Source organism: Betta splendens, chromosome 3 (assembly GCF_900634795.4).
Source record: "Betta splendens chromosome 3, fBetSpl5.4, whole genome shotgun sequence".
Lineage (NCBI taxonomy): Eukaryota > Metazoa > Chordata > Actinopteri > Anabantiformes > Osphronemidae > Betta > Betta splendens.
The window spans coordinates 9,353,021-9,380,931 of NC_040883.2; the positions used below are offsets into that span (position 1 = coordinate 9,353,021).

A 27,911-nucleotide genomic window follows, 5' to 3' on the forward strand; every position below is an offset into this window, starting at 1 on the left:
GGAAGCAGCAGAAGAAGCCGTTACCTCAGCATAGACGAGCCGCACGACACGGGGCAGTGGACGTGTGGACTGGCCGCAGCACCGATGTCGCGCTGTTATGGCCGCAGAGCGAACGCTGGTAGACCGTAATGTCTGAAGCTGCCTTAGAGGAGCTTTTAGTCTTATCCTCCATTTACTGTGGACCAGGGGAGTTCCAGCTGCTCCAACAGTCCGGTCAGTGAAACCCAGCTTCAACACAGACGCTGCTAATATATCACACAATAAAGTGGCATGAAAAAGCCCAACGAGACACCTTGTTAATTAAAAACGTGCTAAATAATGAGACGAAAATGTAATGTACAATGAGTGAATGATGTTTAGTGTCTAGTGCAGCGTTACAGTCTATGGACTGACTTTGCTGTGTTTCTCGTAGCAGATGGAGTCCTGTTCCAGATCAACAGCGCCGTCGGAGGTCACGTGGGGCCAGACGTGAGCCTGTCGTTTCACCTGCATCCCAGCTACCCCGCCTGCCTCCCAGGAGTCTCTGTGTCCTCCACCCGCCTGTCGAGGTCTCAGTGTCAATACGTCCGACGGGAGCTGCTGGAGCGAGCTGCAGCCTTGCCGCGAGAAGCCATGGTTCATCAGCTCGTGGAGTCCCTGCAGGTCAACATCTGTGTTTGATGTACTGTATGGGCCGTGACTAGAAATGTAGTTTGTGTTCCGTCCATATTACTTTCCCAGAGAATTTTCCCGTCCTCCGTCCACAGACGCTGCCGCTGCATGTGACGTCTCACAGACGGTCCCTTCCATCATGCAGACCACACATTCTGACCCCTTATTTAAGGTCTCCGGTGACTTTAACCACGCCAGCCAGCCTCACAGTCACCTCTTAGAGTCACCCACTCTGTGAGTTGTCCCATCAGAGGTGGGAAGACACTGGACCTGATGCTAGTGTTAACGAGGCCCACTCTTCCACTGCCTCCCCCCTCTGGAAGAGTCAGATCACAATTTGGTTCATCAAGTGACCGAGGGGTCTGTGGACAGGGCCACTGAACTTAATAACTTCTTTAACAGATTCCAGTTTGGGCCCATAAACCCCCCGCTGCCCACGATACATTTACATACAGCCTACATTTATCCCTATAAAGGCTGAAACATAGTTTGCTTTTAAACTTATATTAACTTAAATCTGTGTGCCATTTACAGTGTATGGAGCTGACGGAGGACTACGGAAGAGGGGAGCAGAGGGTGGAACAGAGGGATGAAGAGGAGTGGACCTCAGTGCTGTTGTTGGACCATATCCGGTCTAGAAATCATTACATCAGACTGCTGGAGCGATGGACCCACCAGTTGCAACTAACTGGGAGGTTGTTACTAGGAAGAAGCATACTGGTTATCCTGCAGGGAGCCAGACCTGACATCAAGGTACCAGCCATCATCACAGTTTTACACACTGTACGTTTTTATCAAGACTAATGACACCATGGTAAAGGTTCTGGATTACACAATATTAAATAAATATATTAATTTTGTTATGGCTGGAAAATAGCTTGTGCTACTGAATTAATCAGTTGTTGTCTTTTCAGGAATTTTGTAGCCTGTTAAAGACCGTAAAGGTGGATGTGGATTCTTCAGGAAAGAAGTGCAAAGAGAGAATGATGAAGGTTCTCATTGAAACTCCTTTGACTTCTTCTAGTGGACATAGGTATGAATCATTGACTAAAATGACTATAATTGTAACAGAGCAGATGTATAAACCCTCTGGGGCCAGTATTGTGCGCTCACAGTCTGTCTCACTGTTCATGTCAGAGTCCAGGGTTTGGTGGTGAGGGAGTACCTGTCGTTACCAGAGCTGAGTGCAGCCTTCCAGGAACTTCAGCTGATTGAGCTGTATGAGCAGATACTGCCATCACTGACAGAGTGGCATCATACAGGTTCAGAGTGACTGAATCTGAACGAGAGAAACCATGAGCAACCACAACACACATGTAAGAGTGGCAACAGGCAAAATAAAAGCTGCTGCCGAAAGTTGCCTACACAATAGAAGCTGTGTTGTTTAGTGTCTTATTTTTGTGCCGTGTCATAATTGTCATTATTGTGTGCTTTTTCATTCTGGTCTGTGAATTTTGTGGTGCGTCTTTAAATGGCTTTGTATCGTTTAGCTGAGGGCAAGAATGTGATGCACAGAGTGGATGGAGACTTTCAGTATGTTGTGTGTCTTTTGCAAACAGCAGAAGGTAAATGCATCATTTAATTAGCCCTTACCTTTGATGTATATTGGTGTGTGAAAGTCCTTCTTTTCTCTGAAGTAATTTATTCAATTAAATGAAAATTTATTTATATAGCGCCAATTCACAACAGACTTATCTCAAGGCACTTTACAAGGTAAAGGTTAAGACCTTACACAACTAAACCCAACAGATCCCATATACAGCAAGCCTTTGATTGTAATTAATTACAATTTGACAGCAACAGTGGAGAGAAAAGAAATCCTTCTCTAACAAAAGTTAGAGTCAAAGTCATAGTTAGTTACACATAGAACAATGATCAGAGATGATTGGTTAGAAGAAAAGAAATTAGATTTTTGTTGTTGAATGTCAGGTTATTGTCTATGCACCACCCTGTTAGCAGACTCTTTCTTGTGGATCAGCCCCACCACTGTTGTCATCTGCAATTTAGATAATACCACTGATTTTATGTGATAGTTGTCAGAGGGGGTAAGTAAGTAGAAGGGGCTCAGCACACAACCTTGTGGGGTTTCTGTGCTAAACGTGAATGACTAAGTGCAATTTTTTTATGAAGACTTATTTTTTTTTAAACTGCAAATATGTGTCAGATTAATTGATTAAGATTGATTGACGAGTCACATGATCGCATCTTTAGCAATAAATCTAATTTGTCACCAGCAGAGGGCAGTAGTGCAAACACATCGCCTCTGCGTCTGTCACCTTTCTGTGGTTCCAATCTGTGGTACCATTTTTGTAGGCTACTGTCAAAGCAATAAAACATCCACACTGACTGTTTGTTCATACATGTCCACCTGATGAATCGTGTGTTTGTGACCTTTGTCCTGCAGGAAAGAGCTTCTCTAAATTGACTGCATTCCGATATGTAAAAACAAAATGCTAGATTTTTTTAAGATGAATACTGAATAAACTATAAACTCACTAAACTGGACAAACAAACAAAATAAAAATACTACTGTGTATTCATTAATAGCTTGTTACTATTCTATATACAGTTTTGAAACTTGAAAGTCAGTGTTTATCAGTTACGTTACTGAGTAAGTTACACAAGTAGCACATATGAGTCCATTTGTTTAGGCTGAAAACCTTTTGTGTAGAGATAATCTATAGTGTATAAAATAATCACTTTTTAAATTTTACCCATAAAATGTTAAAAATCTAAACTGTGACATCAAGTGCTAGACTACAGCAAGTGCACAACAGCTGTTTGTATGCATGTGACCAGTTGTGTGAGATTTTGGCCACTGTATTGAAACACTTATTGAAATGTATTTGACATTTGTGACAAATCCTTATTATATATCTTTGACTGCACTGTACTGTAATATAAGACCTTTTTAACACCACAAAAGTTTAAATTCCTCCACCCATACTGTTCAAACACACATTAAGACAGTGTAATAATAACCATCATTCTTGCATAATTAATAGAAATGCAACTCAGGTTAGTGACCTATAAAACTAGATCTAAAAAAATAAACAATTAATCTATTGTAAATATGGCCAATACATTAGAGCCACCTTCTTATACAGCAGACCTTCATAATAAACTTACAGTATAGTAGAATGATCATCTCCGTAACGGCTTCAAATGAAAAGTGAGAAATAATAAATGTGCAAATGTAATTAAAATTTACTGTTGAAACATGTTCTAACCAAGTATTTACATAATATTACAGGGTCAGGCAGAGTATTGTATTCATAGCTTGTATTTGGTGCACAGTAGAACCAATATAATTTGTAAGAAAAACAAAACAATAAATTTAGGTTAAAATTTACTACTACTACCTCTACTTGTGGTAATACTTTGTTATCACCTGACAACCTTGGCACCAGGTGAGCTGCTTTCTATGTCACATAACATTCATTCATCTGTGTATTGTTGTTTTTATATAGTTGTGTATGGGCTGAAAGCTTACCTCGTGATGTGTCTTAAGATTCATTTTGTTGTGAATTGGCACTACATGTGTACAGCATAATTAGTTGTGAGAAATCTGGTTACTGTAGTATGTAAAAAGGAACTCTGAGTACTTTGTTTTGTGCAACTGAACTATATCCTCATGTCTCTATAACCGGAACGTACTTTCATATTTTTCCACTGATTTATTTTCTTTTTTACTTCCAGGAGCTTCTGTAGTTCTTTTCTCACTTAACCAGAAGTGACAGCCATTGGTTTAGTTTCAGTGCCCTGAGGGGACCTAGGAATGATTTCCCTAAACTTGTTTCCAAGTCTTACAGAGAGCAGTGGAAACAAAAGGTGAAAACCATGTGACAAGGGTCAATTCAGTTACTAGTAACTATGTTCCTTAACCCAAAAACCTGTGGGTTGCCATTTTAATGCAGTGGAGACATAACAATAGCAAGACTTTAACAAGGCGCACAAATAGATGGAGATCATTCAGGTTTATTTTATGGTACTGTTAAAACTTCTATAGCCATATATATATATATATATATATATATATATATATATATATATATATATATATATATGGCTTTTTAGTCTACTATAGTAAACACGAACATTCATATGTAAAATGTGTGTGTTTCTTTGCTCGAAGGTCCAGCAAAGTTTTAACTTAACATTTCTGTGGTCTGTTTTCTAGGTACAGTAGGACAAACAGGTTTGTCAGTGAAGTCAGTAAGAATGAAGAATGTCAGTAGAATGACTCACTGCCCCCTGGTTTTCCCCTCCGCCTGCGGTAAATTTAGTTAGACAATAGTTTCTTTCAAAAATAAGACGACTGACGTCTATTGTCAACATTGTCTTTCCAGACTGAAGGGTGTGTGATGACAATTTTATTTCAAAGTAATTTAAACATTGATTTAGGGAAAGTTTATGAAGATTTGTCTCAACCCTTGTTAAAATGTATGTCACACATCATTGTAAATCACTTCACACAGTGAATCACAACAACAGCTCTGTTGCCTGTCTTGTCATGTTATAGTTTATAATGCACCACACATTTTCAGAGGGAGACAGGCCAGTCTGGTCCCCAAAAATTAACCCCTGCAGAAATACCTGGGTGTTCACCTCAACAATAAACTGGACTGGTCAAAAAACATGGATGCTCTGTACAAGAACGGCCGTTGTCGTGCAACATGAAATTATACTTGATTGTTTTGACAAGAAAACTTTATTTTACTTGATTTACTTGATTACAGTTTTTATATTCTTTTATAGTTAATACTGTTGCCGTCCATTCTACTTACTGTACTCCCGTACTGCTGTACTGTTTATCCTATTTAATGTCTCCTTGCTGCTGAAGACAAAAGAATTTCCCCATTGTGGGATGAATAAAGTCGATCTTATCTTATCTTAAAATTTTACTTACTTGAGCAAATTACAATTCAGAATGGAAACACAAAGACCGGAGTGTTTTATATAAAGCCCATCAGTGTATGGGTTTTAAGTACGCTTTTGAAGTACGAGTGTTAAGTTTTGAGTGCAGTGTTTCATTTTGGTAAAGATGTTAGTTGTTAATCTTCAAGTGCTGATGTCTGATTGGCTTGTGTGTAGAGTTTTGACATAATGGGCCAAAATCTGCAAAAAATGTGTAAGCATTAGGCAAAAACTGTATGTTTCTTCTTAAGTTTAATTCAGATTTTGTGTATTGATCATGTTTCAGTTCGGTGATACTGTGAATGTGAATAATGTGAATGCGTATTTCTTACCTTCTGTTTTGATAATCTGCAAAAATGTATTAGTACAGTAACTACAGTATATTGTATAGTCTTCAGAATAATCAGATCACCAACCTTTTATTAGAAAATAAATATGCTTTATTTTTATTTTATTTCCAAGGCTTACTGTACATGCACATGTTAAATTCAAATGTACACAAAGGCTAAAAACAGAAAGTATTTACAGGAAATAGTGACAACTTTACAGTAGTGCTGTTTTTCCAAACATTATAATGAAAATTACGGATAATTCACAAGAATCAGCAAAAGTGTATTACTCAATTCCTTCATATTTACTCTATTGCAGCTCTGAATTCTTTGTAAACATTCTCCTACTTCACATAGCTATATACAAACCATACCTCGTGTTACTTAGAGTTTATGCTAAGAGAAGACACAAAGCCCAACCTTGTAGCAGGAATATGGTTATGGTCAGTGCTTTAATTGCTCTGGCTTAATATAGACATAGGGGGACCACAGGCTGCCCTCAGAGTACATCCACTTGCTGGGGTCATGGTCCTCCATCTCCTCCTCAGTGTTGTCTTCATCACTCGACCGCTCTGGTTCATCTTCATCTGAGCTCGATTTTTCAATGCTGTCCCTCTTGTGATTCATGTCCTGGGAATTTGCCTCTATGTCCAGATTTGAGTGACAAACTGTGCAGATCCTCAATTCCTTAGTCGGGTGAATGTGTTCGATCACTGCTTTCTTCTTGGAGCACCGAGCACAGACCACAAAGCCACATTTCCTGCAGTGGTGTCGACGGTGGGTCACGTTGAACTTCCCTTTGCAGCGCATGCAGATGGCAGAGTCGTGGTCAGGGACCCAGGCGACAGCGAACGCCGATGAGGCCCTGCGGCCACTTTGCAGCAGTCTGGCTCTGCAGTCCTCCATGTGCTCGATCCAGGCCTGCTTTTCATCGCTCGAGGAGGCTGCCACGTAGAAGGATTTGCGTGGTGTGCGAATCAGCCATTGATTTTTCATCCTAAATCCATCCTCCAAGTCTTCCAGCTTTATTTCCTCTGAAAAAAAATACACAATTCCATGTCAGTACAAATTAACACAGTTAAGTCATCATGATGTGGTTGGCTGATTATAGCTGGTTGGTTGGAGGCACATTATTCCTATATAATACTCACCTAGAGGAATGATCTGCTGGTTTTTGTACCAGCGGCCGTTCAGAATGATACTCCCATAAACCAGGACATCATTGAAGAGGAAGAAGACCTTGGGCTGCTGCCCCCGGCGGCTCTGCTTCGTTAGACGGCCCTCTCCCAGCAGAATCCGATCAGGCTTGTACAAGGACTTCCCCGCAGGCCCAAATGAGTTCTCAATAGCTCGGATTCGCTCGCGGTTCTCATCAGCGAATGTGAGCTGATCCACCATTTTGTCCTTCTAATTCTCCTTGTTGCCTGCACAACAGTAGTCCAGTAATCAGTGCAGCACTCTTTATGCTGAGAGGTCTACCGCAGTCAGTTGTTTGTCTTGACTCTGGAACAAAAAGCTCAGCTGAAGCTCTTATATGTCAGCTATGTGATGACATAGTGGAAATTTCCCAGCCCTGCTCAGTTTAAAAAACAACCCTTAGCACGAAAGGAGGAGGAGGCTACAGATAAAATCAGATCAAGTGAAGTAATATGTTCTTAAGTAGGAAATGTCTGCTTTTACAGAAAACCTGTTTCTCAAACCGGTTTCTCAAGGAAACCCCTTACTGCTAAAACATTTCACTGTCTTAAGTGGAAATCTTACTTCTTCTTTACGGAGGCAGTCGGAGAATTGTTTTACTGTCAAGTGGGTCTGCAATAAATGCAAAGCTCTCCATCACTAGCGTTAAGTTTATTTTACAGCTTTGGGACTTCTGAGAGACATGGACAAAGTTCAAAGATGAAGAATATTGAACATGAGATGACTCATTTAGAGGTTATAGAGTTTATCATACTTAAAATAATTCAAAAATCTTTGAAAAGCAAAGCATAATGCAACAAATTTAGTTTCTGAGCAGGAAGTATAAATAACAGTAAAGCTGATCTGACGCTTTGAATCACAAACAAACACACACACTATTGTTTAACCAGTTGAGCGGCTCAAAGTGAAGTCACTATGCACCCAACCCACATGATGCAACCCTTTCCATCTCACATCTGAAGTTTTTACTATTATTCAACTAATCTTCTTTTCTAGCAATTGTGTTAAATTCATGAAAATAAATCCATGTTAAATAAGCACTGATATTACAGGAAATTAAGAATTTATTTGAATGTATGTTTGTTACGTTTATGTTTTCTTTGAGCATGCTCTCATGCGACCTGCAAATGACTAATAATGACAACAATTTAACTAGTGTTAAATAAACAAGTTGCCTACTATTGCACAATGTTTTTCATCATTTAAACAGTCAAAGGTGAAAATATTACCTCTGCTTGCTGGGGCCTACTCAAGAATATTCCTTAACAGATTACACTCTTCAGTAGTTAGTTTTAGTGTAAGAGAATGTCAAAAAAGTGCTATACTCTTACTACTCGCACAGAAGCTCCAATAAAAAGACGATATAAACACTGAACTGTAGAATCAAAATAATGTTATACTAGATTTTTAAACAACTTACATGTGTGCCTGAATGAAAACCCTGCTGTTTGACTGGGCCTTTGGCCTTTACAGTACTTAGTATTTACCTGTTGCAGCTTTAAGTCATTTTAGTTAGTTCATTTTAATGTTTATTTCTTGTTATTTTCTTTATTATCTAGAAAAACAGAGTTATAATTTACAATTAAACAAACCTTCTGTTGTGACATGTTAACTAACAAAGTGAAACATATTATATTCACATATAAGTGAAACAAAACTTGCAGAAAATTGATGCTTTGTTGCAATTGATCATTGTGGTGAAGTCATACAAATCGCGACCAGTGCTCTACTTTCCTTTTACACCATGTTTAAAAAAAATACTTTAATATTTCTAAATATTTCTTATTGCTGTGGGTTCCTATACTCAAATAGTTATGCAGGGGGGCATAGAGGCACATAGAGAACTGTGCTGTATAACCTAGATTTGTTTGCCTTCTTTTTGCATCTTCATTCCTAACATTTTATAATGAAATTCCATAAAAAAACAAAAAGAAATCAGTCTCTTATAGCAGAAATAACAACCCCAGTCATGTCAGCCCTAGCAAGAGTTCAGCAGAACCAGGTTAAGGGGTAGCCAGCCATCTGGTTCAACTGGTTTGGTATCATGTTACTAAAATGAAACATCAACTGTGCATCTAACCCATCCATGCAGAATCATGGGTGAAGCTTTTGAACAAGCTAAATGGTCACTTTCTTCTTTAGCTCTTTAGTGACAGGGAAACAAAATAAAAACATTACAATTGTTGTACTTTGCTTTTATTTGGATTCTACACAACAACCTAACTGAAAAAAAGTCTACATTTATTGAAGCACACATTTGTTGGTATTATATGTGAGCTGTATTTTGCACTGAGTGAACCTCTCTCTGATAAAGTTTAGAAAAACATCAAGACGACTGCTGAATCCGTTTTTTACATTAGATTCATGAAGCTTGGCAGTAAGGAGGAATCTTATCTTACTGAATCTGAGTGATGACTCAATACTTCCAGGAGGCAGTGCTTAATAAAAGGTACTCAGCGTTGTTGCTATATTTGCATTGTGTGACACCATTGCGTGTTTTATGACGCTTGTTACATAAAGAGAGCAAGGAAGTTCTGTGCATTGGTTTTCTCTGACACTTGTTTTCAGGGAAAACATTCATTAACCAAAAACATGTGAAATACACAGACTTTGCCTCAAAACTGCTGTCTGACTGTTGACAGCTGGTAACAAAAGATGTTTTAACTTAAAAAAAGAAGCTAAACAAGCTGAAATAAATAATAAAGAGGAGCATGTGACACTTACTGGTTAGACTTTTAGTCAGAACACAATAAAACCTACTGGACCTAAGCTTGTATGAGCAATTTCCATTGCTCTGTTGTGCAGCAGCCAGACCACCTTGAAATAATTAAGCAAAGCAGAAATGTGGACCCTTAAAATTAAGGTTAGTACTATAAATACCATTGAGCTAAACGCATTGCCCAAAATAGAAACAGCATTCAGTTGTATAACGCAACTTAAGACAACCCTGAAGACATTATCGGGGTCAATAGCTCATACATGGTTCCAAAGATGGTAAACAGCACAATCACATCCGTGTGCTGATGGCCATGAGTTTCTAATGTTAACACCCAGTCCTCCTTGCGCCCTCATAAGTCGATGGTCCCTCGGACTTTAAACTTCTTGGCGGAGCGTTCACTCGCTCGATGCTCAAACTTGTTTCCGTAGATGTGTGAGATGAAGCCGTTGATCTCTATGGCAAACACACTGTTCCTTTTAGGGATGACTGTTGCGTGACACACAATACAAAAGAACATGTGAGAAATTGTATTTATGTATCAATCATTAATATATTAAAACAGAAAAACAGGAAACAGTACAAAGGCTGTTCCAATAATACACAGTAACCACCAAATCGTTACTGAACAGCAATGTGTTTAAAAATTACAACCGCGATCAGGGTCAGTTCCATCACTCTAAACCTAATTCTTTGTTGCATGAAGTTGGCTATAAATCTAGGTAACAATTGGCTCAGATCCATTAACTTTTCAGTAACTGACAAGGGTGTGTAAGTTTTGTCAGACAGGGTTGGAAACTACCTAAGAGCTCTGTCTGGTAAAAATAACCTACATTTATATAAGCGGATATTGACCTTGTCACACTGCCACTATGAGCCAAGGGTTGAAAATTCTTGTGATGGCTTTTTATCAAAGCCACACCCTGGTTTCAGTGCAGTCTGATAACACATTATTTCCTTATGTTGCTTATGGTGAACAGTCAAATACAACAGGCAAACATTCAGAAGCTCATATCGCGTTGTGGAGTGTGTGTCTGTTTGGTTAGAACAACCCAAACGTCAATATCTATAATCAAATATAACAATGTCGAAGTGTCCTTTCAACCAATTTTTCATCCTGACTGTAAACAAAAACCTGTGCTCCCCGGAAATTGGACCCAACGCAACTAGCTGGAATGTAGCGATTCCATTACGCAAGTTACACTTGTGATTTCCCTGCTATGACCTGTAATAATGTCTGTATATGAAGGTCTATGACTCTCCTCCTATTTGGTGTAACTTTGCAGCTGGTTAATGCAGTCAGTGACAGGACATGTGGTCTGACCTTTAATTTTGTCCTGTTTGGTGATAATTTTGAAGACATGTTTGAATTCTTGGACTAGAATCCCTGTGGTCCCCACGTATGAAGGACACTTGGACCGAACCACTGTAAAAGATTCAAAGAAATCACTGTTATTACAAGACTGTAACTGCAGTTGAGTTTTTGGCGCTCACAGCATAAAATCGACAAAATCGAATACATCAACCACACAAAACTGTGAGACTCGGAATAAAGCTTTTAAACATTCTCTTCACTCTTTCTTCATATTTGAATAGGTCTTGAAGCTTTTTTAAGAGTGTTCTTTATACATGTTCAATATGAAATAACAGTCATATCAGTGTTTGAACTTAATTTAAATGAACCCAACTAGACAATTGTCCAAGTAAAAAGGGAATATTTGGCCATAATCAATAAATCCTAAAAAGCTTTAACCTACTCTCAAATATCAGAAAACTTGCATGCTGAATAAGCTTCACTTTCAAAGCACTCTAATGCATTTTCAGTGATAGGCTTGTTTAACTGCTATGTTGTGGACTCAGCATCTCAGTAAAAAGTAAATGGTCCAGATTTATATAGCACATCTATACACCCTTGCAGGGTGTCCAAAGCACTTTTCACATTCACACACTGATGCCAGCAGCTGCCATTCTTGAAAAACCAGGAGGAAGGAGAGGAAAAGTTAATGAAATTCAACCCCTGGATAATGTTGCTGGTTAAAATTAGTCAAGCTGAATTGCTACCTGTGATGACAGCACCATGAAAGTCAGCCTTCAGAAGCTTCTGCTGGACCACATTTGGGTTGCTGTAAGAGAGATGATGTTTTAAAATCATACTAATGGAATGTTAATGAGCACTTCTGTGGAACTCCAAACTAATTTACCTTGTTGGTTTCAAGCCACCACACAGGTCAACAATGTACTGTCTCCAGAGTTGATGAAGAGGGAGGAAGAGTTCGTATCTGCAAAGTGAATTAATATATTGTGAAAATTGGTATAACGTTATATTAGTCATGAAGTAAAAATTTTAAAATGTATCGTGCATCAAAGCCAAGTTTAACACCTGTTCTGCATATTCAAGACTAACCTCTGGTGTTCAGGCTTGATCTCGAAAACCTTCATTGCCCTCTTCTGATGAGCATTCAGTCCCTTGGCCTTCTTGCAGTTTTTCTTTTCCTTTTTGGGCCTAGTGAAGTCCAGAACCACAGCTTTGTGACTCAACATGCTCTTCAGATCGCATTTTGGTGTCCGTTGTAAGCCGTTCTTCAGGAATGCCTCAGTAAAAGCCTCTGCCTTTAATGTTGGCTTAGACTAGAAATGAGAAAATGGACTTTGTCAATGACTGCAAGGCTAATGTTTGGACATTTTATACTATGGCAAACAAGTTATGCAGCCTCTCTGGAGGGACTATTTGTGCTTTCTGCAAATACCTTTTCTAAAAATATAATTAACAATTGTTGTATTTGGTTGACAACAAAGACAAAGCTCACCTCAACACCAAGAACACTCACAAGGGCCTGAGGAATCCTGGCTTGAACAACAGATTCTGTAAAAAAAAGACGAAACAAATCAAGTTAAAGCAGAATTAGGTAAAACCAGCCCAGAATCAGAAGGCAGTAGTGCACAGTGCTTTAGAAACAACCATTCATTTAAACCTCAATCAATTAATTTTATTCAGTTCTATTTGTATAGAACTAATTCACAACAAAACGCATCTCAAGGCACTTTACAAAGTAAGGTTTAAGACCTTCACATATACAGAACCTATTCAGAAAACTCAAAACAAATCCACTATGGAAAGCTTTTTAATTAAAAAAATATTGGGTAAAACTGTAATAGTGTGTAACAGTGAGGAGGATGAACTGGTCATCTGCCTCAACCAGTTGGGGTGAAGGGGGAGAGAGAAGCAACAGGAGACAAACAAGCAACAACAGGCAGCAAAAGAAGTCAGGCAGGATGGTTGGGACAGCAGCTACACACTGGAGACACAGCTGTGGGTCTAATGATACCTGGCGATGAGGCACGTAAGTGGATAGTTAGATTCCACACCTACATGTGAGCTATGGTTAGGGGCCTTCTACAGTATATTCTCGTCTCGAAAAAAAAACCTTGAGAAACGCCGTCACAGGAGTGCCTTCAGCAAAACATTTCCTCAATGCTGAATGACTTATAGTATGTTGGGGAGGATCACAGTGCATGGCAGCAGATGCATTTCTTAAACTTACATAAGAGAGTTGCAACAGCGCAAGTTATTGACTTTATATTTAAGTAAATAGATTTTAAGTAACATGAATCAGTGTCAACAAGAAACAGAGAGAGAGAAGCCAGAGTTATTTCAGCTAATGCAGCTGTTGTGGACTTGATAGACCAGTCTGGCCAGACATAGGACAACACACACTATACTGACAAGAGGAAAACTTTGTGACAAACAACAAGGTCAGTCTTAACGCATGTCTCAACCAGTGCAAGTAACACAAAGCATTTTCAATAAAAGGTTAGCTTTAATTTGAGTGGTTTTTATGAATACAGACCAATGTGGGGAGAGGCAGTAGAACCCAATAGACTATAATGATACAGTATTTTTGTATCACCAATGAGGTTTAGTCTGAATAGAATTGGGTGATTGACGTAATAATCTGTGATATTTCAACTCATTGATTGCTCTGGCTCCAGGTTTGGAATCATTTTGCCTTTAGTTTGCATCTAGTGCAAGTTATCTTGGTATTTGACTTTAGTCATTTATTAATTCCAATGAGAGAATTAACTTGCATTACACATGCAAGTGTGTAATGCAATTGTAAATGACAATAAGAGTAAAGAAAGTAAGAGTAAGGAAAGTGAGTATTCATAAAAAAACAACCTAATACTTCATATTGAACATTGCTGTCAGCTGTCTACACTCAAGGCCAGACCTTTCACTTCCTTCATGCAATGTTCAATAAGATAAGTCAAATCTACCATGGAAATCTGTATAAAAATCCAATTTCAAATCCATCGTGGTGCACAGATCTGGCATTACAAAAATGTGTCATACCTCTTGATATCGAGGCTGAAAGCTTAATTTTGTTCTCCAATACAATAACTCTATATCAACCTTTGAGGCAACGCTCAGTCAACAGTGAACTTGCACTCTGGCAGCCATGTGTCTACAAACATTTGAATGAACACTTGCAACCTTTCCACATCTTCTACACAATTCATTGTTTACACATGCAAATCACTTCAAGTAGAAATAAATTCATGGCCAATCAAGGTAATCTCACTGTGAAATTCAAGCTCAGAGCCTGAGGAAGGAAACTACCTGGCTCATTACTGACAGCTTTATAGTATGTCTGCTTAGCTTTTGTGTGGTGTTCAAACACTAGACATTAGATTTTAGAAAACACAAGCAAATGACGTGTGTCTCGACCAGCGTTGGACTCAGCTGCACATCGTTCTCCTGGTTTGGAACAGAATACGCCATAATGAAGGCAGTAGACTTGGTCAAGCCACAATGTTTCACATATACTGTGTATGTTAATTCTAGTTCTTTTGCGTAACAATCCTTTAAACAGGTCGTTGAAATCACATTTGACAAGCCATGTGTTCGATTGATGAGAAAGACATTTAAGCCATTTAAAAAGCGTGATTTTTACTTTTTCCACACTCACCGTCCATGTGTACGTTTTTCACGGTTTTAACCCCGCTCCGTCTCTACAGGAAACCAAACACAAGCTCGCTTCCTAGTCTTTCTTCTTCTATTACAAGGTTTCCGCTATGCGGTGCAGTTCTGCCATCTACCGTCAACAGCGCGCACTGCACTACACTACAGGTCCAGTTTTTAAGTATTTCCATTTCAATTAGCAAAACATAACGTAACGAAAGGATTAATAAAAGGAAATAAGGGAGATTAGTTAAAAAGTTTTTTTTCCTGTTTTTTTCCTGTGATTTCTCTTTATCATATATTTTTTTAAAGCAGCTTTTGATATTTTTTATGTACATAATAAAATCCTAATATATTAACAGTATTTATGAACAAGTTTCAGGTCCATGTGATTTAACATTTTTTGTATGATTTTTTAAAGGTTGACAAATAAATTATTAGGTATTTGTTATTGCAATTATATTTATCATATTTTTATTATATTTATTATATTTTATATATTTACTCAGTATTTATGAGTGTATTAAATAATTACATAGGGTCATAGCTCATACACTAAGAGTTTTGGAAAGTACAGTGATAGCTGTACCTATATGCTCACCATTATGGTCATGATAATGGTTAGAAGACATGATACAGAGATAACAGATAATTGATTTACAGCAAAAAAAATTATACTTTTGAGATTTCAGTTTTTATTGCATTTCAGACTTTAAAAATCTGTGGACAATTTAGAATTTTAATTTCAACACATATTTAGAAATAATGGACATATAAACATGTGGCAAAATTTTGTTTGTCCTGAATTCTTTTACACACACAATGTATACAATCTGTACATCAAGGCATTTTAAATATCAGAAAATTACATAAAATACGCAAAAATAAATGCATATGAACTATGTATAAATACTAAACCACATTGTCCTCTCCAGAGGAAAACTCCTTGGATTCAGTCCCTTTATAGTCCTTAAGTTAAAACCCTAAAGCTTCTGACTTGGCAATTAGCACAAAAAATAAACATAATAACTGTAACTGCAATTTATTTAAGACCCGAGTGTGTATATTTAATATGTATGTGTAGTAAAGTAGGGCGAACAGAAGGTTGACAAGACACCAGTGATTGCATTTCCAGTGATTTGCAGATGACACAATAAAATCCAATCTATTGATAATTGTTTGACAACCACGCAACAGCAGCAAGACAACTCAGATTCAGACGTTGACTGCTGCAGGTCTCATGAAATGCATTTCTGGGGGCCTTAAACCTTCCTAGCTGTTTAACCCAAAGGTTCTGTTCAGTTGCAACTGAATGTGCCATTAATATTTTAATGGTGCTATTGATGATTGCACACCTTCTTATTTTGTACATTGTACTGTTTTCTTGTGACTTGTTGAACAACGGAACTTCCCTCATGTGGGATCAATCAAAATGTGTCTTATCTTATATAACATCTGCAGAATCTTTCTTGACATGATTTTTCTAGTTAACAGCAGCTGCCCTCACACATTTATGGCACCACATATTCACATAGGTCATGGTCTTGCAGGCAGTGATTAGAAAAAAATAATCTAATTTGTATTGAATTGTGCAACTTTCATATGAAACAGACATTTTGAGCAGAGCAGAACATTTGTATTGTTAAATTGATTCATTTCTAGACTTCTAGTCTTTCCCTTATGTTACTTTATGTATGAACAACTGCCCTCATATCTTAACCCTTTGTTAACCATGAGCAACATGACAAATAATAAAACAAAACTTCCAACTGGTTTTACTAGTATTTGTAGTTACATATTATAGTAAAACTAAAACTACCTAGTTGTAGGAAGTTAAAATACAGGCCTCTCTGTGAATCCAGACTACAGTAACTGAGTGTTAACCCAGTTACTGTAGTAGCAGTTTTATACATTGTTACTGTTGGTGCTTGGTGTGTGTGTCACTAGATATAAATGTGGATGCTGATGTAGGTAACAAAGTAATTCCTCTTCTGTTGGCTCCTGGATCTGCTCCCTGCACAGTAAAGGAAGCAAATCACAGAAAAAAACAGCAAAGGGTGAACAAAGAGCTGGCTTTGATGTGGAAACAGGGGTTTTATAACATACATGTAGCAGCAGCCTCAACTTACTTAAAGATGAGCTGAACTGAGGTTTCATATCTAATCCTCTCCACATCTGTAACAGAACAGCTGTGACTCCGGTCCCACTTGTAGATAAAGTTCTGTTTGAAATCAAGAAAAAACTGCTCAAATTGCTATTAAAGACATTAAGATCAAAATATTGATGAAAATTAGATGAATAATTAAGCCACAATTTTGTAGTGAGATGCATTTGGCAGCACTCACTACCCAACACACACTACAGTCACACATTTAATCAGAACAAGTGCTGTAGGGGTAAAGAGCATTATTACAGAAGCTGTCCACCAGACTCTAGACAGTTGTACTGAGATAGAAGCATATGGAACTGAAACAAGTGGGTGATGTGTGCTTTGATGCAACAAGGTGGATGATTGTGTTTCTACTGTCACTGCACTTGGGTGATACCTGCATTTTAACATTCCTCACACACTGATGCTAATAGTGGAAGCAGTTAAACGAATGACTACAGAGCTCCTGTATGTTTAGTAAGTTTCAGTGTGTGGCCATGATGTCTGGGTGAACTGACCTCCAGGATGAGCGCCACAAATAGGTTGACCCACATTACAGAGGACGTGAGCCACCAGCACACAAAGTACACCTTGGACCACCTGGAAATAATAGAACATAATAATCAGCATCATCAGCGTCACCACCAACTGATATGCAATTATGGAATATGAATCTTACTCAGTGGTGTATCTGCTATACGCCTCAATGAAGGCCTGCCAGTTGTTGACTACCATAACATCATACAGCAAAATGATGGCTGCCTGTGAGAGGGAACAGAAAAGACTATTTCAGAAAGAACAGTGTTCCCCAAATTGCCATAAAAACTTCTATCCCATAAAGAATGACACTGAAAGGTCATTCCAGTACAGCAGATACAGGTTTCAGATACGTTTCACAATGCAGAGAAAGGGATGGCCCTTGTTACTCACAGCAAAGTCATCAAAGTTGTTTGGCCAGTAGCCCAGCTGCTCGTATGTGCCACACTCCATGCTGTAGTTAGTGGTGATGTTGTCCATGGAGGGCCTAAAAAAAAACAGGAGATGGTGCAGGTACATGTACTGTATTTCCTCAAATTAGCACTGCACTAACAACATGAAATTCACAATCAACAATTAATTTTCCATATTACACTCTTTTCTATAAATTATATTGAAAAATTAATATTGTTAAATTGTTACATGCTGTAATATGTCCTCACTCAGTTTTCTATTCTTTACTGCAGCAACGTTTTTTCAAATTTTCCCACTGTGGGATAAATAAACAAAATTTTATCTTATTACCCAAAATGCAAATTGATGTTGTGCAGGTAGTACAGTATGTTATTACTAAAATCTCCTAGAGTTTCTATATTTAGAATGGGAGGCTGAGCCTTTAGCTACTGTACCAAGCTTCTGTTCTTTGGAACCAGCTCCCAGTTTAGTATTGAGATAGAGATAGAATTTAGTTTCACTAAAATGGATTAAAAGGATTAATCTTTGCTGTACACGACTTCATACTGTACCTTGTATCTCCAGTAGGCTTAATAGCTCCTTCAAACAGCCAAATCCCAAATACAGCATACACATAGTACACCACCTGCACAAGGCACATGATAAACACATCAACTTTCGCCCAGGGTACATTTGCACTGTCATATAAATACTTGTCTTGCCGTGTCTGTGCAGGTAGATTCAAGAAATATCCTAAACGTGTTTAGAAAGCACATTTTTAAAGCAGCAGTTATTATCTGGCGTTTAAGACGTTTCAGATTAATGATTTACTATAAATCCAGATTAGCTGGTGTATTAAAATGCAGTATGCTGCTGCCACTCACAACCAGGATCCCTGCAAAGGCTCTGAGGTTCTTCACCAGGTCCAGCAGAGTGCTTGCAACCAAAGCCATGAGCTGGAGAGCAAGACAACATATACAACATATAGACTGAGACAGGAGTGTGTTTGTGTGTAATCCTGATCTAAATGTTATTTTGTTGGTATTTGTTCAAACAAATGTCTTCCAATTAACTGTATTTTGACAGGAGGGCTGAGAATATGCACCTTGATGTCTGGGATGATCCGAAGGAAACGGAAGACAATCAGCATGTTGACCAAACGAATCATCTCCCATAGAGGCATTCCACTGTGGAATGAGACAGACACACAACACACACACAAGAAAATTATTACTCCTGAGCCTTTTGTTTTATACACATACTAGGAATGTTATTTTTTAAATATTGTACAAACCCACCCCTGAGAATATGGAAACCCATAGGTGGCATCAATAGTGATCTGTAGGCCCTAATGGAAACAAACAAAAAATAAAAATATGTAATGCAAATGCAAAGGAAATAACACAATGACATTTTACTTGGAACTATACATCTAGCCCAAAATATAAAATTAAACATGAAATATAATTTTTTATGTTGAGTCATGTAGATGTCAAGACAGAATAGTGTACTCAGTGTGTGAGAGTCAACACCTAATGAAAGTAGAGTATAGAACTGCAGCTGTAATTAACTCTAAGAAAAAGATGAAATTAAATTAATTTAAAATTTAAATAAACTAAAGCCATCAAAATTGTATTAAACCAGTTTTTACAAATAGCAGGACGGTGAGGAAGCCATCAAAGATGTTGTTCCTGTAGGAAAGGTAACCTCTCCAGCCGAAGGCGAAGATCTTCACACACATTTCAAACAGGTAGAAAATGATGAAGCACAAGTTGATGATCTGATAGATGAAAATTAGAAGGGTGAAATAAATTTAATATTCTGTTCAGTTTCAACAAGACTACAGTGTTTATTTTACACTACAACACTAGAAGAGGCCATTAGAAGAGCATGCTTGATTAACTGCAGCTGTCTTTGGTTGCTGCCTGTTTGTGGGTTTCTCTGCCCTCAGTTTTGACTTCTGTAAGTGAGAAGCTTGTTTGTTGAGTTATGATCAGGTGACTGACATACCCAATATAAACAGTATTTTGACCGTTTTTGAGTGGTATACTACTGTACGCTACACTTATCAGCATTTAGGTCATCAGTCATTTGAAGAATCAGCACGTAATGGTGGATGGTATTGCTGTTTATTTTTTTATGTTAAAAGATTAGGGGAACTTAAAAACCTACTTCAAAAATGTCAATACAAAACAAAAGGTCTGTGCTCACCTCCAAACTGTAGTTGTCTCTCTCTACTGTGGTCTTTTCAGAGTTCAGCACGAGAATGGTCTGAAATACACAAAAGGTTGTGTCACTGGTCAACTTGACGTGTCAGTGAGAGTGGGCAAGTAACTGGCTTGTGAGAACCAGCTTGAGCTTTAGAGCAGAGTGATGCCTGAGAGACATGTTGGGCTTAAAATGAAGGTTCAAAGTAAAAGCTGAGGCTAAGAAATCAGGGAATGCATTTATTTAGAGACAGCTGTATGAACATGCGTGTGTGTTTTTGTGGAACTTACACATATGCAGATAACATTGATGAGTGCCACTGCATTGCCAACTATAGTGAGATAATAGTGACTGAATATGAACTGGAGCTTCTGCAGAACTGGAGAGTTGTACTGAGGTAAGGGAGGGTGCTGGAAGTGGAACACACACACGCAGATGTGAAACAGATGTTGATTTGAAATGTATGACTTTAAATGAATGGGGCACAGACCTCCTTGATGCTGTCTTTATCCAGGTGATCAAATATCTTCCTGAACTGCACTCGATCCATGTGGCCAACTTCAGCATACTGATGGGTCTCCTGGTGGTTCAGAAAGGCTATGATTGTTCAAACTGTTGATTCATTTATGTAACTCCGTTACTGTAGGCTAGACAGTACAACATCATGGGTAGTACATAGATTTAACACTGTTGTAAATCTATAATGCACATTTATAAGACATTTAATTACAGTGCAGTCCTTGCTGGAAGTCTAAGTGAAAACACTTTTTTAAATACTACAAAAATGAAACTCTATGAACTTTGAAAGTTGAACCAGGATCCTGGTAAAGGTACAGTATATAGGCCTGGTGAACAAGAGTTCAACTATCGCCAGGTCTATTATTTGTAGCTACTGTACAGTATGTTATTGTGGGGAAATTATAAATTCAGTTGAAAGTGGAAACTGTGGGTGGTGGTGATACTGACTGCAGTAATGGCTGCTCTGTAGTAGCTCTTCATCTTGACTTTGGACATCACCTCCAACACCGCATCAACACACACATGATCCCTGATTTAGGAAACAGCCCAATTAAGAACCTTAAAGTAAAAGCAGCTTATCTGAGAGAACCATATCTTATAGATACTACAGTAAAGAAATATTTGGCAGTAAATATTTACTGGTGGGGGATCTCCTCAATATGAATGAATAATGAGGCTCCTTTATTTCCCTCACCTTTTGACCTTCTATCTACTTTCACAAAAAGAGAAAAATCTACCTCCACTCAGTTTCATTAAATGTTAACTAGTGCACATTTCATGAATTCTGAAGACAGAACTAATGATTCTAATTAGTTTCAAGCATGGATCTATGCATGTGCAACTGCTCAGATCCTGTAGCTGGTCTCGACAGTGGTGAAAAAAAGGTGGTCTAACATAAAGGTGGATGTGAAGCAAAGGGGGATCAAAACAGGCAGATGTGAAGGAGAAGACAACCCCCCCCCAAATGTGAAAGTGTGCCTTACTCTTCAGCCTGTGGTGCTCCCTTGCAGCTGAGGACTTGGAACGCAGCTCGTATCCCCAGTCGTCTCCTGATGATGGACGTTTGGACCGACATCTGGACCAACGGATTAAAGACAGTAAATCAATCACATTTATATTAAATTTTGGCCGTAGATGTCGTTCCATTAATACAGTATGACAAGGTGACCTATACTGGCAATAAAACAACAAATGTAAATAAATGATTGTGTATTATATTTTGTTTAATCAGCACAGATCATAAAGATATCAATATTTATGCTACAGTATATAATTTATGTACGCCACTTTGTGACTTTGGCTTATTATTTAATTTTCTCAATGTTTACCCTTTCAGTAAAATAATACTATATTAAAAGATTTTTATTTAAAGATTTGTTTTTCATTTCACTGTGGAAGATTTGTTTAAACCTGCTCCCAGTATCCTATTGCCCAGTCAGACCAGAAGATGGAAGTCAATTCCAACTAGTAGCCTTGAATCAGGATTCTTCAGGTACAGATAAAGTAGCTCAAATTACTGTACATGTATGTCTGTAATTTTGATTGGAAATGCAAAATTACAATAAAGTGTCATTTCAACCATGACTTCATGCTGATGTTATGTTCTCTGTAGTACATTTCACCGCTCAAAGTCACCTCAAGGTTTTTGTACATTACACTGAAGAATACATGGACACTAATAGTCATTAACGTGGGTAAAAGATACAAGTCATGATTTTCCTGACACATCCTTTTTTCCGCTGTCATAGTAAGTTTATTTCACTTTGCAATCTGGCTGAAATATGAAGGCGAACATGTGACTCACCAGTAAATATCCCCTGAACTGGTTATAGATGATGGCCGTCAGTAAGTTCATCAGACAGTAGGTTCCTGCCAGAAAGAGAAACATTTAAACAAGAAAGTTATTTTGCTTTAACACTAACACAATAACCTGCTGTCAGCCATTAGTCAGGTTCCTCTGTAAAAAAACTGCTTACCAATTACACTGAAGGCTATGAAGAAAATGGAGTAACCTCTGTTGAGGGAGTAGGCAGGGATCATCACTGAAGAAAGTAACAGAAGACAGTGAGAATCTTGAAAGAGTCAGGCACACAAACAATCAGTCCACAAACAGTGTCTACCATCTGGGTTGTTGGCTGTGGTGAGCAGCACCAGCAGAGTAGTAAGCGAACTCGGCAGGTCTCTGAAATGTAACCGCCACTCCCCATTCCTGGTTTCATCCTAAATAGAAACACAGGGAAAGAAGCAACTCTTCACTGAAGCAGCATTCAGTTTTTAACAAAACATCAATATTGACCCCCACTCAAATAAAACACAACACTACCTAAAGTAACAATGACAAAAATAATATGTAACAAACAAAGCACAGGGCAAACAACGCATACAAGTCCAAGTAAAACAAGTTAAGCCAGAGTGACATCAGCGGGATGTGACTGCAATGTTTCCATCCAGCAGCGGGCAAGCAGAGACACAGCAAAGGGAACACAACCCACCAGCAACGCACTGTCAGCATTAAAGGCTTCATTTCACTTCTGGTTCAATCACAAAATGATTGCGACTGAAATAAACCAGAGGCAGTGGGAGCCTCATAAACTCAGGCAAGAACACCCCTGGACTGAACAGTATCCTATTTACCATAGAGTGACAACAAAGACCTGATCTCACCTCAGTTTTGGCAAATAGTAGCATGCCAATCATAGTGAAGAGACAGAGGTGGAGCGCCAGCAGCAGGATGACACTGCAGAAAGAGAAGATCAGCTATCAGTTCACACTGGACAACATTCCCCTTGTCCCTTCAGTTAACAGGTCAAACTAACACTTGTTTAACCATATTTCTTCTTGTATACACAGTTAGAGGCTGACACAGTTTGATTATTACTAAATTTAAGGCAATAGGTCCACATGTATGTAAATGGCTTTAAACTACAGGAACGTAAAAGATGAAGTGATGAAATTCAAATTCTTAAAATCGGAGATATTGCGACCATACTGAAAGCCATTATCATATGAAATATGATAATATGGTATGGAAATATTGTTATTGTCAAGCATCTTTTAAGAAGCCAGTAAACTATTTTATACAGTATAAACTCTACGTCGTTCCTCATCATCACAACTTTACACAGTGGAACATTCATCAAACATACACAAGACACTTGTAATTAAAATGACGTAATAAAATTACGGAGAAGTACAGAGGCTATATACTGCATATGTGAAATTAACTACTGTACACTTGAATCACGAGGAGACAGTGAAGGAGTCGGATACCTTGCAATCTCCGGCAGAGTCCTCTTGATGCACTTCAGTGTCTTTTTCATCAGGGAGGAGTTTTGTAAAAGGAAAAATGGCCGCAGAAGTCGCCGTACTCTCAGTTTCTAATTAATAACACAATAATTACTAATCAGAGTCATGGTACGTTTGAATACAATAAGTTTGAAGTGGTGCTCATGTTTATCAGTAAAAACAATTCAAGACTGGCCATTAAACTTAATAATAGTAATAGTAATAAAACATTTGCCAATTTCACTGCCACAGTTAATTATGACACAGTGGGTCACGGTGTGCATCTATTGGGGCTAAGGCGTTAAATGGTCTTCCTGACAGATGGACACATGGTCCCTGGCAGAACTGACAGAACGCCCTTGTTATAGTAGGCTTTAGCAGCTGTGGTCTTTGGATTTTCAGTGTCTGCCAACTATATCTATCCTGAGGTAATTAAACTAGTTTTTACCTCATGTGAACACTTGATTATGTATTTAGTTATTTTCATGTGTCATGGTGGAATTTGTGAAATTACAGAATACAGAATTACAGAATACTTGAGCGGTAGAAATAGGATGGAGGACGCTGGTGAGTTACTCTTTTGGAATGCTGATACAAATGTGTGAACATTTGTGGTATTGTGTAAACAAATTTAGAGTACTTATTTCTAAGATGCTAACTTAGCATTCTGGCATAATGTAACTGTATAATGTGAAAACAGCCCCACCTCATCGCACACCATGCTGACAGACAACATCCAGTCAATGACAGAGGCTGCAATGACCACGGAGTAGCCAATCAGCCATTTGCTCTTCCTGAATTCCTCCCAGCCAATCAAGTAGCTCTAAGAAAAACAGATGGAGTCAGGCAGGTTTCAATTGACTAAGTTTAAGTAAACAAGAAGAAAATAACAAAAATAGAAGGTGTATGAGCATACAGCAGGCTATGTCAAAAAATCCTACTCAACCAGCTATTAATGAGTGTTTCTACTGTGATTTTCTACTTCCGCCCCCTTCTGCCCCATGTTTTCTCTCTGCTCCCCACTTTACTTTTGCCTGCAGTGTCTTTGTCTTTTCTGAGAACCCTGGTCTGCTATTCTGGAATTAATTTTTTTTTTAACATTGAGAATCACCTGGAGAGCCACTCTGCCCCAAGGGGACTTTTGTCTCTGGTTCACCCACTTTAATGACTATTAGTGTCCACAGTTTCCACCGTCTGCTCTCCGACCTTAACTATCCTGATGTATCCTTCAAAAAATCCCAGCAAGTTTCCACTTGTACTGTGTGCTACTGTGTGTATTCTTGTATTGTGTTCCACTGCCAAGATGGCCACTGGCTGCTGATGTAATTTCCCCACTGTGATGCTAATAAAAGCATTCTCACTCTCTTTCTTTACTCTGTTTATGTTTACCTTCACAGCAAGATCTAAAAAGAAGATGAAAAGGCAGGACATTTCAATGCTCTCAGTGAGGCCACAGGGTGGTTCCCATGGTGGGGAGCGATGCCTTGGGTCTGATGAGACAGACAAAGAGGACGGGCGCTCGACAAAGGCCAGCAGCAGTACAAGTGAAATGGTCAGACCCAAACCCCTGCGAAACAAAAAAAAGATGAGTGGATGAAACATTTAGCTGAAGGAGATACAGTACTTCTTTCTTTCACTGTGAGAATTAAATATAGACCTTGAACTGCTATCTGTTAAATCTTAATCGCAATTATAATCATTATAGCTTGTGCTTGTCATTTGTTTTATTTAAGTTTTTAATTACCATTTACGTCAGGGTAGCAAGGAGGCAGCTGCCAGATTCTCTAGGTCTTTGTAGCAATTTTCATTCAATTCTTTCTGCTGAGAGTAGCTACCCATTTGTCTCACACTTAATGTAATGATTAAGATAAATGTTGATTGTCTAATTTTACTTTTGGTCAGAAAACAAGTTTGTAGCCCTGTCACATTACATGTGGTTAAAACTCAAACTTGTACTGCTTTCTAAATTTGCTCATTTGCATTACTTCTAATACTGTAGCTTATCGTAAATATTAGGACAAAAGGGGGTAATTTACTCAATTCTCAAATGTTTAATAAAAACAGCTTCTATTTTTATGGTTGATTCATGGTTGACATGGATCAAGGCAGTAGTCAGCAAACCTACCATTGGCATATCCTGGAATAGTACCATCGATAGAGGCGGAGAGAGCTGGCATCCACTCGATGGTTGATTGATCGATACTGTGAGAATGTAAACAAGCAATCATGTCACAAAGGGCTCAAATTAGGGTGTGTGATTAACGTTCTTGCTTCATGTCACCAGTTTGGGTTTCATAGACAACTATGAAGTACAGATGTCTCCGTAGTCTACTCTTACACTTAATACCATAATGTATTTTTTGGTTAATTGTATTAGTAAATATTTATCCTAATTAAATAAAGCGACTGATCATATTTACCTGTATGGCATCCTCGATGAATACAACGGCTTGTTGGATGTAGAGTTCTTCATTACCTGTAGGCCACAGGTACATAGGAGAGAGTAAAAAGTCCATTTCAACTACCACTTTGTTTCAAAATCAACCAAAACAAAGAACCTTCGATAGAGTTTCTCTTAGCACTGTCCTAAATGTACATGGATCCAGTGTTTTGGAGGATAGGACACCTCTTCTGAAACGCAGTGAGTGTGAACGCGAGTTTACTGTGTTCAGAAATAAAAGAATAAATTCACTGTATGAGCGACTCAGCACACTCCACAGCGCTCATGTGACTATGTTTAATAACCTTTCCATCCAGCAGTTACACACATGCAGACTTGATGACTCACTTCACATGCAAAGCTACATGTGTCACAATAGTGGTGGAAGTGGGCGTCACGGACAACACTTAAACCAGTCAGCAAATACCACAATGCTGCACTTCCCACACTAGTTGATCACGCCAAACGCCCTGTTGTCTGAACACTTACATACTTATTGTCATTCACTATGTACAGAAATATTAATCTGTGCAGTCAACATTATATGTGACTGAATGCTTATACTGTATGTGCATGAACTAAATACCGGAACAGCTATCTAAACATTTAATTTAAAATATAAATTGCAAAACCTATAAATTAAATAAACATTCCTTTCTTCACATTTGTGACAATTATTTTTCAATATATTATAGCATATATATAACATCAGATTCATCAATCTTAGTCAAAATACATGTGTGTATTTGTATAATGTGTAATAATACCTTTGTCTGTATGACAAAGGTATTATTACATACATTACAGCTGTGGTACTAACTCTAGGTGTCCTGGAAGCAAATTAGAACAGAAAATCATGACAATAACTAATTTCTACTTTTCCAGAACCAAATCTTTGATAGAGGCTGCTAGCAACTTCCTTCCTTTATTCATCATGCACTTTAAAACTTGGTGTGAGACACCACACGCACCTTCCTGCACACTCCGTCTGTCTACCTGCTAAGACGCTGACAGTAGATGTGACGTTCTGACCATAGTCCGATGACTATGACCGCAGCGATCCACGCTACACGCGTGTTTAACCAGCCGGGCTCCGCATTAAAGTTTGTTTCAAAAGAAAACTGGTGCGACAGCGGTCCTTGAGTGCAGAATCAGTGTTATTTCAGGGGGTTTCACATTCAGCTGCCGAATGGCCGTTAGGACGTGAAGGCGCCCTCCACTCACCTGAGTCCCCGTCGACCCCGCACAGCTCCTCGGCCACCGAGTACGACGACGGGCGCCTCCTGCCCCGGAGCCCGTCGGGTTCCGAGTCCGGCCACGAGCCATAATCTGCGGGGGCTCCGTTCGCAGTGTGGCTCAGCAACCCCTCCGTTTCCATCCAGGAAGTCCACAACTTAACGCTTCTGCAGCCACGGAGAGCTGGAAATGAGGGCAGCACGCGCGAGCTTCTCGGCAGCGCTCGACAAACACACGGAGGCTCAAACTGCACGAGCGTCAAACACGCGGCGAGCAGCGTGTTTTAGGAAGTGTCTCTCTCTCTCCGCTCCGCTCCGCCGCCAGAATCACTCTGCACGGCCTTCACAAACATCCACACCACCTACTGTACACAG

The 27,911-nt window shown here is 38.7% G+C and overlaps 4 protein-coding genes across 5 annotated transcripts; 1 reads left to right on the forward strand and 3 right to left on the reverse strand.

Moving 5' to 3' along the window:
* Positions 1-3: 3 nt before the first annotated feature.
* Positions 4-16,512, forward strand: rwdd3 (RWD domain containing 3). Of its 2 annotated transcripts, none has more exons than XM_029145389.3 (6): positions 4-213; positions 416-642; positions 1,186-1,404; positions 1,566-1,684; positions 1,789-1,923; positions 16,500-16,512. In XM_029145389.3, coding segments are annotated over exons 1-6 (786 nt in total). In that variant the 5' UTR covers positions 4-128; the 3' UTR covers positions 16,501-16,512. The 2 variants fall into 2 exon arrangements, with proteins under 2 accessions (XP_029001222.1, XP_029001221.1); XM_029145388.3 differs by having other exon boundaries at positions 6-213; positions 413-642.
* On the reverse strand, positions 6,003-7,429 carry plekhf1 (pleckstrin homology domain containing, family F (with FYVE domain) member 1). The gene is made up of 2 exons (XM_029145380.3): positions 7,049-7,429; positions 6,003-6,931 (listed from the first exon to the last, which is right to left on the reverse strand). The coding sequence occupies exons 1-2, from the start codon at positions 7,293-7,295 to the stop codon at positions 6,342-6,344; spliced, it is 837 nt and encodes a 278-aa protein (XP_029001213.1). The 5' UTR covers positions 7,296-7,429; the 3' UTR covers positions 6,003-6,341.
* On the reverse strand, positions 9,275-14,906 carry pop4 (POP4 homolog, ribonuclease P/MRP subunit). Its single transcript, XM_029144826.3, has 7 exons — positions 14,778-14,906; positions 12,618-12,673; positions 12,215-12,438; positions 12,012-12,089; positions 11,872-11,933; positions 11,135-11,236; positions 9,275-10,299 (listed from the first exon to the last, which is right to left on the reverse strand). The coding sequence occupies exons 1-7, from the start codon at positions 14,782-14,784 to the stop codon at positions 10,163-10,165; spliced, it is 666 nt and encodes a 221-aa protein (XP_029000659.1). The 5' UTR covers positions 14,785-14,906; the 3' UTR covers positions 9,275-10,162.
* tpcn2 (two pore segment channel 2) lies at positions 15,443-27,911 on the reverse strand. Its single transcript, XM_029144824.3, has 25 exons — positions 27,526-27,911; positions 26,282-26,337; positions 25,987-26,063; positions 25,251-25,428; positions 24,568-24,684; positions 23,847-23,953; positions 23,241-23,313; positions 22,697-22,796; positions 22,553-22,618; positions 22,381-22,445; positions 21,560-21,651; positions 21,024-21,105; positions 20,548-20,637; positions 20,348-20,467; positions 20,061-20,120; positions 19,501-19,629; positions 19,148-19,197; positions 18,955-19,036; positions 18,734-18,805; positions 18,422-18,495; positions 17,850-17,943; positions 17,599-17,681; positions 17,438-17,519; positions 16,900-16,991; positions 15,443-16,784 (listed from the first exon to the last, which is right to left on the reverse strand). The coding sequence occupies exons 1-25, from the start codon at positions 27,677-27,679 to the stop codon at positions 16,676-16,678; spliced, it is 2,304 nt and encodes a 767-aa protein (XP_029000657.1). The 5' UTR covers positions 27,680-27,911; the 3' UTR covers positions 15,443-16,675.

Coding starts and splice junctions, on each gene's coding strand:
- tpcn2 (XM_029144824.3), bottom strand. CDS start 27,679: ATGGAAACGGAGGGGTTGCTGAGCCACACTGCGAACGGAGCCCCCGCA. Junction 26,338..27,525: donor CGGGGTCGACGGGGACTCAG/GTGAGTGGAGGG, acceptor TGTGGCCTACAG/GTAATGAAGAACTCTACATC. Junction 21,652..22,380: donor AGTTCAGGGGATATTTACTG/GTGAGTCACATG, acceptor CCGTTGGTCCAG/ATGTCGGTCCAAACGTCCAT.
- pop4 (XM_029144826.3), bottom strand. Junction 12,090..12,214: donor ATCAAGCCTGAACACCAGAG/GTTAGTCTTGAA, acceptor TTCACTTTGCAG/ATACGAACTCTTCCTCCCTC. Junction 11,237..11,871: donor TCATGGTGCTGTCATCACAG/GTAGCAATTCAG, acceptor AATCTTTTACAG/TGGTTCGGTCCAAGTGTCCT.
- plekhf1 (XM_029145380.3), bottom strand. CDS start 7,295: ATGGTGGATCAGCTCACATTCGCTGATGAGAACCGCGAGCGAATCCGA. Junction 6,932..7,048: donor CCAGCAGATCATTCCTCTAG/GTGAGTATTATA, acceptor ATTTTTTTTCAG/AGGAAATAAAGCTGGAAGAC.
- rwdd3 (XM_029145388.3), top strand. CDS start 129: ATGTCTGAAGCTGCCTTAGAGGAGCTTTTAGTCTTATCCTCCATTTAC. Junction 643..1,185: donor AGCTCGTGGAGTCCCTGCAG/GTCAACATCTGT, acceptor TGCCATTTACAG/TGTATGGAGCTGACGGAGGA. Junction 1,405..1,565: donor GAGCCAGACCTGACATCAAG/GTACCAGCCATC, acceptor TTGTCTTTTCAG/GAATTTTGTAGCCTGTTAAA.